General features: G+C 40.9%; 2 protein-coding genes across 4 annotated transcripts; both read left to right on the forward strand.

The window, feature by feature from the left end:
* Positions 1-1,086: 1,086 nt before the first annotated feature.
* On the forward strand, positions 1,087-3,685 carry LOC134322038 (uncharacterized). The gene is made up of 2 exons (XM_063003907.1): positions 1,087-1,942; positions 2,952-3,685. The coding sequence occupies exons 1-2, from the start codon at positions 1,185-1,187 to the stop codon at positions 2,953-2,955; spliced, it is 762 nt and encodes a 253-aa protein (XP_062859977.1). The 5' UTR covers positions 1,087-1,184; the 3' UTR covers positions 2,956-3,685.
* Positions 3,686-6,345: 2,660 nt separating this feature from the next.
* On the forward strand, positions 6,346-10,386 carry LOC134322039 (zinc finger protein ZFP2-like). Of its 3 annotated transcripts, none has more exons than XM_063003908.1 (3): positions 6,346-6,392; positions 8,865-10,066; positions 10,258-10,386. In XM_063003908.1, the coding sequence occupies exons 2-3, from the start codon at positions 8,984-8,986 to the stop codon at positions 10,378-10,380; spliced, it is 1,206 nt and encodes a 401-aa protein (XP_062859978.1). In that variant the 5' UTR covers positions 6,346-6,392; positions 8,865-8,983; the 3' UTR covers positions 10,381-10,386. The 3 variants fall into 3 exon arrangements, with proteins under 3 accessions (XP_062859978.1, XP_062859980.1, XP_062859979.1); XM_063003909.1 differs by lacking the exon at positions 6,346-6,392 and adding an exon at positions 7,651-7,720; XM_063003910.1 differs by having other exon boundaries at positions 8,865-10,341.
* The last annotated feature ends 937 nt before the right edge of the window (positions 10,387-11,323 follow it).

An 11,323-nucleotide genomic window follows, 5' to 3' on the forward strand; every position in this document is an offset into this window, starting at 1 on the left:
TAACAGAAAGGAGAAAGAGGATCAACCCATCAAAGATGAGCTCCTTGGTTTTTGTGAATGCCAATCTTTGCTAAATACTTACAAATACTGTCACCTGGATGCTGCTTTTTCTTTTTGTTTTGCACATTTTCATTTATATTTTGTTGAGTGTGAGTGATGCTTCGTTGATGTTGTGTTGTTTCACTATACTGTAGATGCTTCTTAATTTTGTTTTGTTTATTAGGATTTTAACGTCACGTTTTACACTCTGGTTACATTCATGACAGGAACATTCACCTCACTTGCATGTCTTTGGACTGTGGGAGGAAACCGGAGCACCCGGAGGAAACCCACGCGGACACGGGGAGAACATGCAAACTCCACACAGAAAGGACCCGGGCTCTTCACCTGGGGATCGAACCCAGGACCTTCTTGCCATGAGGTGACAGTGCTACCCACTTAGCCACCATGCCGTCCCACTCTAGATGCAAACGTACAAATAATATACACAATCATCTTTTTGTCTAATTGAGATGGGTCTTTGTTTTTGTATTTTATAATTTATTGTTGGAGCACTCTGTTCCATGTTGAGTATATAAATAAAACAATGTAAATAATAAACATTTGATACAATGTTTTTTACATTAGTAATTCATTTTACATGTAATTTGGTAATAAATTAATTTAAGCAACAAAAAAATCTAAGGAGCCACTTGGGAGCCGAAAGAGCCGGCTCTCTAAAAGGAGCCGAAATTCCCATCACTACTGTGGATTAACAATTTGCCTCAGACAGTTTTTTGTGTTAAAAACTACTGAATGAAAAGACAAACGGTTCTTTTTATTTTGCTTTATTGTTTTGGCACGATGAATCATGAGCTTCCAAAAAGACGTTTCAATTATAAGGTCGTGTTAGTTTTCCCACCACCACCTAACAGAAGATCCTCAGACCTCTTTTTGACCGAGTACATCATCAATCATTGACAGAAGCATTTTGTGTTTGCTGTGCTTTGTGTAGGCTGAGGAAGTCACATGACCCGACAGTATCAGGACACGACTTGCTTATGTAGGCGTCCTTGCTGTACGGAAGGAGGAGTTCTGGGGAGGAAAGTTCCTCTTTCTGTTCTGCTTTTCTTCTCGGACGCCATTTGAACTCCTGAACTCGATAAATAAAGATCTGTTGATTTCTTGCTGAAGGAGCTGTGAGAATGGCGGTGGCCAAAATGAAAAGTAAAAAGCTCTGCAAAACAGTACAGGCTGGTAACCTGAGAAATTTAAGTCCTGAAGATCTAGGAAAAGCGAATGAAGTGAAGGCAGCGGCTCTGGAGATTCTGCAGGATGCACTAAACAAAGAGCTGTATGTAGGAGACCCTCCTAAATTCTATCCATCATGCACCTTGGACAAAGATCCAAGGAGATACTGCGCAGTCCTGACTAAAGAGTTCCTGGAACAGATGATTGAGAAGATGAAGAAGGTGCGTTTTTTGAAGGACCCTGAACCGGAGGAAGAAGGAATTATTGCCTACGTTAAACCAGACGACGAGACTTGTACCGTGCACTTGTGTCCTGTTTTCTGGATGCTCAGTGACCGGCTGTCGAGGGACAGCAAGCCTGGTTCTCTCATCCACGAGGTCTCACACTTCCTCGGCACTGAGGATGCTACGTATGACTTTGTGTGCATAGAAACCCACGAGAACATGGGCTGTCTCCTCGGAGCGGCTGTGGCGTACGTGGAGGATGAAAAAGAAGGAGGCATGAAAGTTCACAGCATTTTGGGAGGCTCTAATACTGAATTATTCAGTAAGAAAAACGCAAACAACATTGAGTATGAGTTCGAAATTATTCTAAACCACCGAGTGCCTTATTCCACTGAAGATGAGAAGTACCGGTGCTGTGGTGAAACGAGGATCAACTCCGTTTGTCCAGAACGTGACATACATTATTACATACACCGCAAAAAACCCTAGTAAGTTTTACACTGTGTTTGTGCAAATGTTCTTTTAAACCTGATAACAGAGATCCTCATTTTTAATGCACTTGAATTCTAGTCAAGTCACGAGTCAATATAATAAACACAAAACATATATTGGAAATGTAGCGTAGAAATAAACAAATAATCTGTAAGTTCAGATAAGAAACAACAACAGATTAGCGAGTGTATTTAGCCGTTTTACTTCGTGTCTTTACTTTCCTCCTCATTGTGTAAATGAATGTAATTTCTGTAACAAGAAGGTTCCAGTTAAAAGCTTCAACTGATACGTTTTGTTTTCATTACAGAACAAAAGCGCTCGATAAATCACGGCACAGCGGCCAAAATCCCAAACACAGCAAAAACAATCATAACCGCTGCTTACCTTAGCTTCTGTTCTTCCAGATGCTATTACATTTATAAGCGTGCGTCCCATTAGGAATAGAATCCGTTATTTAGTAAATGTGCTTATAATTAAAAACCTCCAAACTTTTCCCGGTCGTCAAGTAAAACAGGAAGTCGTTAGAAAGCCGATCGAGCGTTTCATTACCGCGTCATCTGTGTGACGCAAACTGAATAAATGCAAATAACAGCATTTCTTACTAACAATTACAATCAGAAGCTCTGATTGGTTCAGAAAGCGGCTCTTTCAACCATCAGCGCCGATTCTGTAGGAGCTTTCCATTCACACCAGTCATTCCTGTGAAGTGCACTACGTAGGGTATTCCACCATTTTAAGTAAAGAGTGACGCTTTATCACTACCCTGGAAGCTGGCTGGAACATTTACACATTGCGTGTGTTGCGGGTTAAGACGGCCGGAGTGTTGTTATTATTAGAGAGCAGTAATATATATAAATATATAATTGTCACACGTAACTAATGTTGCTGACTTTTGTTGTCTAAGTCATTTTTTGCGAGTCACGAGTCGAGTCTGAAGTGTGTGTGCCCATCTCTGGCACAATGACAATAAAGTTGAATCTAATCTAATATTTTTTCTTGTTACAGTTAACAAGAACAAACATCGTTGCCATGTGGTGTAAAGAAGATCTGTGTGGGTTTGGAGGATTCTAACATTCCTGTGGAACACTGCGACTGGGTGGATTAGAGCCTCTCCCCTCTTGAACTGAACCTAAATCAAATTAAAACAAAAGCTTTGTCATACTGCTGAGTTTTTTATTCATTTTTTGTTCATTCAATCTACTTCATCACCATTTTATTCTCATCATTGTCACGCTGGTCTAATTCAGTCAATGAATTGTTATTATGTCCTGAGCTTTGGGTAATGACCGAAAGAACGAGGTCGCGGATACAAGCGGCCGAAATGCTGGGCATACTCTCCGTGATCGGGTGAGGAGCTCAGCAATACGGGAGGAGCTTGGAGTAGACCCGCTGCTCCTTCGTGTGGAGAGGAGCCAGTTGAGGTGGTTCAGCCATCTGATAAGGATGCCTCCTGGACGCCTCCCTTTGGAGGTATACCAAGGCCCCGGGGTCGACTCAGGACCCGTTGGAGGGATTACATCTCCCAGCTGGGACGGGAACGCCTGGGGAACGCCACCAGAGGAGCTGGTAGAAGCGGGAGAGAGGGGAGAGAGACGCCTGGGACTCTTTGCTTGCACTGTTGCCACCGCGACCCTGAATGGATAAGCGGAACAGATGATGATGAATTATTATTATGTCTTTTTGTAATGATTGAATTCACTGATCAGCCATAACATTAAAACCACCTCCTTGTTTCTACACTTACTGTCCATTTTATCAGCTCCATTTACCATATAGAAGCACTTTGTAGTTCTACAATTACTGACTGTTGTCCATCTGTTTCTCTACATGCTTTGTTTCCCCCTTTTTCATGCTGTTCTTCAATGATCAGGGGGTCATGACCACCACAGAGCAGGTATTATTTAGGTGGTGGATGATTCTCAGCACTGCAGTGACACTGACATGGTGGTGGTGTGTTAGTGTGTGTTGTGCTGGTATGAGTGGATCACACACAGCAGCGCTGCTGGAGTTTTTATATACCATGTCCACTCACTGTCCACTCTATTAGACACTCCTACCTAGTCGGTCCACCTTGTAGATGTAAAGTCAGAGACGATCGCTCATCTATTGCTGCTGTTTGAGTCGGTCATCTTCTAGACCTTCATCAGTGGTCACAGGATGCTGCCCACGGGTGCTGTTGGCTGGATATATTTGGTTGGTGGACTATTCTCAGTCCAGCAGTGACAGTGAGGTGTTTAAAAACTCCAGCAGCGCTGCTGTGTCTGATCCACTCATACCAGCACAACACACACTAACACACCACCACCATGTCAGTGTCACTGCAGTGCTGAGAATCATCCACCACCTAAATAATATGACTTGTATTGCACTTAAACTCTATTTCCAGAAACATTTTTGTAAAATGCAATAAAAGGAAGAATCTGTGTTGTGTTCGTTCTCTTGAATCTTGAATCTTGGCGGTCTTTGCATCCTTCTGCTACTTGACCTGAGCTCCGCTTTTGATATGGTGAGGCTTTCAGTCCTCCTACTAGGGCTGCATGATCTTTGCATCAGGGGCATCATTCTGGATCGGTTCAAATTCGGGTTGTTATGCTTGTGTTACATCAGTCGTTACTCTGGGGTTCCACAAGGCGCAGTCCTTGGTCTTCTTTTGTTTATTGTGTACACGAAGCTTCAGGCTAAGCTTTCATTGCCATTAGGATGACACACAAATCCACCTCAGCACTAAATCAGTTTGAAACTCACCCCTCACTCACCTAGAAAACTGCTAAATAAAAGAAAAATAAATGCCTGGATAAAGCTTCATCATTTAACTTCCTCAAGTTAAATCATGATAAAAACAAAACTCATCCTTACAGGCACCAAATGAACCCTGGTCAGAATCCCCCTCTCTCTGTGTTTCCACTGATAATGAAACGGTCTCTTTCCCCACTGATATAAATCTGGGCTTCCTTTTTGACTCTTTTATAAGTTGCACATGAACCGTTTAGTCTCTCTCAGTCCACCGCAGAAACCTCACGCTTTCATTTCCAGCCGTCTGGACTTTTTAAAAAAAAACTCTTTACTTCCTGCTACCGTCTCCTTTCACTTCTATAAAGTTCAGCCGATATAAAAACCTTTTATTCTCACCCTCTTAACGCGCCCCCAAATCAGCATTTATGATATTTAGCAGGTGCTTTTTTGTGACAGTGTACAATATAAGCAATTAAGGGTTAAGGGCCTTGCTCAATACTTGACTACATATTTATTATTATTATTATTATTATTATTATTATTATTATTATTATTATTATTATTATTATTATTATTATTATTATTATTATTATTATTATTATTATTATTATTATTATTATTATTATTATTATTATTATTATTATTATTATTATTATTATGAATACTTGACTATATTATTATTATTATAATTATTACTATTATAATGAATACTTGACTATATTATTATTATTATTATTATGAATACTTGACTATATTATTATTATTATTATAATGAATACTTGACTATATTATTATTATTATTATTATTATTATAATGAATACTTGACTATATTATTATTATTATTATTATGAATACTTGACTGTATTATTATTGTTATTTTTATTATAAATACTTGACTATATTATTATTATTATTATTATAATGAGTACTTGACTATATAAGTATTATTGGTATTATTATTATTATAATGAATACTTGACTATATTATTACTATTATTTTTATGAATACTTGACTATATTATTATTATTATTATTATTATTATTATTTTTATTATTATTATAATGAATACTTGACTATATTATTATCATTATTATAATGAATACTTGACTATATTATTATTATTATTATAACAAGTACTTGACTATATAAGTATTATTATCATTATTATAATGAATTCATGACTATATTATTATTATTATTATTATTATATTGAATACTTGACTATATTATTATTATTGTTATTATTATTATAAATACTTGACTATATTATAATAATAATAATTATTATTATTATTATAATGAGTACTTGACTATATAATAAAGCAATAAGCCACGAGAGACCGTGCGTTACTGTGATTTTAGCACGGGGATGACGTTTTTGGTTTTAATACTTGACTATATTATTATTATTATTATTATTGTAATAAAAACAACCAGTTTTTATTATTAGGCAGGTCACCAGTCTATCACAGGGCAAACCTACACGTATTCACCTACTAGGGCAATTGTAGTGTGTTAAATTAACCTGGACTGTAGGAGGAACACATGTGGACCCCGATCCACCCGGGAATCGAACCCAGGACCTTCTGCCCAGTGCTGCAGGGGGCGCCAGTGCAGCTTTCAGTTTCATTTCACCCAGCAGATTTCGTCCCTCAGAAGAAGAACTGAAGCTCTGTGTGTGCTGTGTGCTAAAACGGACTCGGTATTAAATGTAAGTGATGAAGCTTCGGGTTTAATAAACGGGTTTAGATCTATTTAGGATGTGTTTGAGTTGTTGTTAATGTGGAGGATCGAGTATTTAGTGCATGTGATCCAGTGATCCAGTGATCCAGCGTTTACCGTTAATGCAGCAAAACAAAACAAATCTGATCCCAGATCCTGCAGAAACAAACCGGGATTAAAGTCACTCAGATCATCATCAAATCTGATAAATATACAACAATAACTAAAGAAATAATAAGAGAGATTTTATTTCCAAAACTAAAACGCCTTAAATCCATCCATATAATACACAATTAAAACATTACAGCTATTAAAGTGTCTGCATGTGTGCTGCATGTCTTTAGACTGGGAGGAAACCGGAGCACCCGGAGGAAACCCACGCAGACACGGGGAGAACATGCAAACTGCAAATAGAAAGGACCCACACAGCTCCACCTGGGAATCGAACCCTGGACCTTCTTGCTGTGAGGTTACGGTGCTACCCACCGAGCCACCGTGCCGTCTCTAAACTGATGTAGCAGCTTGTTTGTTTACATTCAGCCTCCATCTCCAATGTGGATTTTTTTTTTCAGCATTTGATTGATGTGCAAAGATTATTTTGGTTGGATAATAAACAAAACTAATGTAAAAACATGGCGTTATAAAAACAGAAGAAGATAACTTTTAAATTTGTACAGTGGCACGGTGACTAAGTGGGTAGCACTGTCGCCTCACAGCAAGAAGGTCCTGAGTTCGATCCCCGGGCGGGGCGGTCCGGGTCCTTTCTGTGTGGAGTTTGCATGTTCTCCCCGTGTCTGTGTGGGTTTCCTCCCACAGTCCAAAAACATGCAGCCAGGCTAATTGGAGACACCGAATTGTCCTATAGGTACCGCGCTGCTAGGATGCATAAACCAGTGCATTGTAGTGCCGGTCCCAAGCCCAGATAAATAGGGAGGGTCGTGTCAGGAAGGGCATTCGGCGTAAAAACTGTGCCAAATCAATAATGCAGATCACGATCCGCCGGCGACCCCTAACGGGAGCAGCCGAGGAAATAGAGATATTAGTTTGGGCTTATTTCAGTTATTATTGTTTTTTTGTTTTCGAGACTTTTTTTGCATTCTCCTTTTGATCACTTAAACCAGACACGTCATACTCAAGGCAAAAAAAGGCAAAAAACCAATAATAACTGAAATAAGCCCAATCTAATATCTCTATTACATCCGGCTCGAGGTACAATTATATCCAGCCCGCCAGTATACAGGACGCACACCGTTTATATGCATTGCAACAGCAAGCATGCCAAGACCTGCAAGACCCAGCTGCACCTTTACCCACTAAGTCAGTCAAGCTCATGTGGTCTACATAAATACAGTATATTTTCCTTTTGCACTTTATCCAATATCCTGTTTATCCTGTTACATTCATATTGACCCTGTTTGGCCCTCGACATAGTCCCACTTTTTAATTTTGGCTTTCTATTTGATTGAGTTTGACATCTATGATCTAAACAGGGCTGGCGATATTGGCCCAAATCACTAGATCGGATTTCGGAAGGAAAAAAAACGTGTAATCCGATCCGATACTGTTGCTTATTTAGATAGCTAGATTAACCATGGTGCATTGAGACGTGTATTATTACTGCTTAGTTGTTTGAGAGCAGGAATGACGGTATCGGATTGGTATCGGTATCGGCAGCCGGTAAAAGCCAGCCCTAGATCTAAACAAGGGTTTTTCAAACCCTGCGACCCTAGGTCTGCGATTTTCTGCGACCCTAGGTCGCAGAAAATAGTAACAATATATAATTATAAAATTATAATAATTTTAACTGGTAGTAGAAACAGGTTGTAGCCTAGTGATTAAGTTGCTGGACTAGTAATCAGAAGGTCGCTGCTTCAAGCCCCACCACTGCCAGGTTGTCACTGTTGGGCCCTTAAGCAAGTTGGGCCCTTAACCCTCAATCACTTAGACTGTAGGACAAAAGCATCTGCTAAATGCTAAAAATGTAAATGTAAACAAAATATTCAATGTTTATGGCAGTGGTAGCTCAGTGGTTAAGGTACTGGACTAGTAATCAGAAGGTTGCCGGTTCAAGTTCCACTGTTGGGCCCCTGAGCAAGGTCCTTAATTGCTTAAAATCCTGTTCAGTCATAATTGTAAGTCGCATTAAGTCTAAATGCAATGTAAATGTAAACAATAAGCCAATCAGATGCAAAGAAATTCCACATTGAATGAGGTAAAGCGGTGTTTGGGGGCATTTATAAGCTGTTAATGGGTCATGGGCTGCACAATCAACCAGAATGACTTAAGAGGAATCAACTGGTGTCTTCCAGCCACTTAGCGTGGGTTACTTGTGATCGTTTTCATCTAGTGATGAGGTGAAATGAAATAGGATGATGGGTGCTGATGTAGAGCTCCATATTACATTAATAACATTACTTATTGTTGTGTAACTACATCATATTTTTTCCTGCCTTTGCTCCAGAATTTGGAGCCAATCAGATGCCACTATGAGATGTATTTGATGCTGCTGGAATCTGGATGGATGTATTTGATGCCCGCTAGTATTCTCTTCTCTCCCGCGCTAAAAAGCTTCACAGAAGGATGCAGGAGGAAATCCAGGACTCGGATCTCAGGCTGCAGAACGATCTCAAACCGTATCAGTGTTCACACTGTGGGAAGAGCTTCATCAAGGAACGGGACCGTAAGAGACACCTGATGATTCACACCGGAGTGAAGCCGTATCGGTGCTCGCAGTGCGGATCTAGCTTCACTCAGCTGGGTAATCTGAATGTGCACCAGCGCATTCACACCGGAGAGAAACCGTATCAGTGTTTGCAGTGCGGGAAGAGTTTTACTCACCAGAGTACCTTCAAACAGCACCAGCTCAGTCACTTAGGCGGGAAGCAGTACCAGTGCTCAGAGTGCGGGAAGAGCTTCACCAGACTGACCATTCTCCGCAGGCACCTGCGCATTCACACCGGAGAGAAACTGTACGAGTGCCCGCAGTGCGGGAAGAGCTTCACCCTCCAGAGGAATCTCCAGGTTCACCAGCGCATTCACACGGGAGAGAAACCGTACCACTGTTCTCAGTGCGGTAAGAGCTTTAATCAGCAGAGCGCCCTCCAGCACCACATCAGCGTCCACCTGGGCGAGAAGCCCTACGAGTGCCCGCAGTGCGGGAAGCGCTTCGCCCGGCGCAGTCACCTCCAGCGCCACCAGGGCAGCCACCTCGGAGAGAAACCGTACGAGTGCTCGCAGTGCGGGAGGAGCTACACCCGTCAGAACGACCTCCAGCGACACTTCTGGAGTCACGCGCAGGAGAAGCCGTACCAGTGCCCGCACTGCGAGATGAGCTTCGTCCGGCAGAGCGCCCTCCAGCAGCACCAGCACTTTCACACGGGGGCGAAGCCTCACCAGTGCTCGTGCTGCGGCAAGAGTTTCAGTCAGCAGAGGAATCTCAAGCAGCACCAGCGCGTTCACACGGTGGAGGGACAGTTCGAGTGCTCGCAGTGCGGCAAGAGTTTCATTCACCAGAGTAATCTGAAGATACACCAGCGCATGCACACGGGGGAGAAGCCGTACCAGTGCTCGGTGTGTGGACAGAGCTTCAGTTATTTAAACGCAATCAAGAGACACAAGTGCATTAAGACCGAGCCGTCGACGTCAGACATGGAGATCTGTCAGGTTACAGTATAAGTGCATTTCTTAAGCTGTACAGTTCAAGCAGAATGAACATACACTACAATAGCTTCTGCAAATCATCGTTCTGCACTTTTATTATTGGTTAAACAGGACAATTAAAGCAATTTAGATCATGAATTTGGTCTTGTGGATGTTTTTTAATATTATATAACCTTGTATTATGTTTTTTTTAGAGTTTGGGAACTGAACACAACGGCCGAAAAGTCTCATCCAACAGTATTGCTATTAATATTTACCCATGTATTTACATTAGTGCAAATGCTTGTGTTACATACATGTATAAAATAATTGTTTAATAAAAGATATAGCTGAAAATTTCTATGTATTATTAAAGATAAATACTGTACTTAATACACCCACCAGCCATAACATTAAAACCACCTCCTTGTTCTACACTCACTGTCTATTTTATGGAAAGGAGCATCTATTGCTGCTGTTTGAGTCGGTCATCTTCTAGACCTCCATCAGTGGTCACGAGGTGCTGTTGGCTGGATATTTTTGGTTGGTGGACTATTCTCAGTTCAGCAGTGACAGTGAGGTGTTTAAAAACTCCAGCAGCGCTGCTGTATCTGATCCACTCATACCAGCACAACACACACTAACACACCACCACCATGTCAGTGTCACTGCAGTGCTGAGAATCATCCACCACCTAAATAATACCTGCTCTGTGGGGGTCCTGACCATTGAAGAACAGCATGAAAGGGGGTAACAAAGCATGCAGAGAAACAGATGAACTACAGTCAGTAATTGTAGAACTACAAAGTGCTCCTATATGGTAAGTGGAGCTGATAACATGGACAGTGAGTGTAGAAACAAGGAGGTGGTTTTAATGTTATGGCTGATCGGTGTATAAACATTAATGATCCCAAAGAACTCATACACACACAACTATACACAACACTAGTGTTATTACACACTTTATTTTATTACTTTTTACAGTTTGAAAGCACTTCCAGTTATTCTATAAGTTATTCTGACCTGGGTCTCTTACTTTGGGGAGAACGTCTTTAGGGTTGTTGGGGTCAGAAAGTTCTACACTACACTGCAGGCTTGTGTTTGCCATGTTGTTGTAACTCATGTTAATCAGATCTCTAAGGAAAGGGAACCATTTTCACCCCTGATCACTTGTTCACCTCAGATTTAGGTTTTTTTTTTCTTTCTTTTTTTCAGGTTTACCGAGCTATAGCGTGTCGTGATAAGTTCGGCCAGTTTGTTTCTGTGGAATTAGATGTTTGT

This window comes from Trichomycterus rosablanca, chromosome 10, assembly GCF_030014385.1.
Source record: "Trichomycterus rosablanca isolate fTriRos1 chromosome 10, fTriRos1.hap1, whole genome shotgun sequence".
Classification (NCBI taxonomy): Eukaryota; Metazoa; Chordata; class Actinopteri; order Siluriformes; family Trichomycteridae; genus Trichomycterus; species Trichomycterus rosablanca.

Bases quoted from the DNA above. Each gene is read 5' to 3' on its own strand.
- LOC134322038 (XM_063003907.1), top strand. From the start codon at position 1,185: ATGGCGGTGGCCAAAATGAAAAGTAAAAAGCTCTGCAAAACAGTACAG.
- LOC134322039 (XM_063003908.1), top strand. From the start codon at position 8,984: ATGCAGGAGGAAATCCAGGACTCGGATCTCAGGCTGCAGAACGATCTC. The intron at 10,067-10,257 runs GTTACAGTATAA...TGTTTTTTTTAG, and splicing joins CAGACATGGAGATCTGTCAG to AGTTTGGGAACTGAACACAA.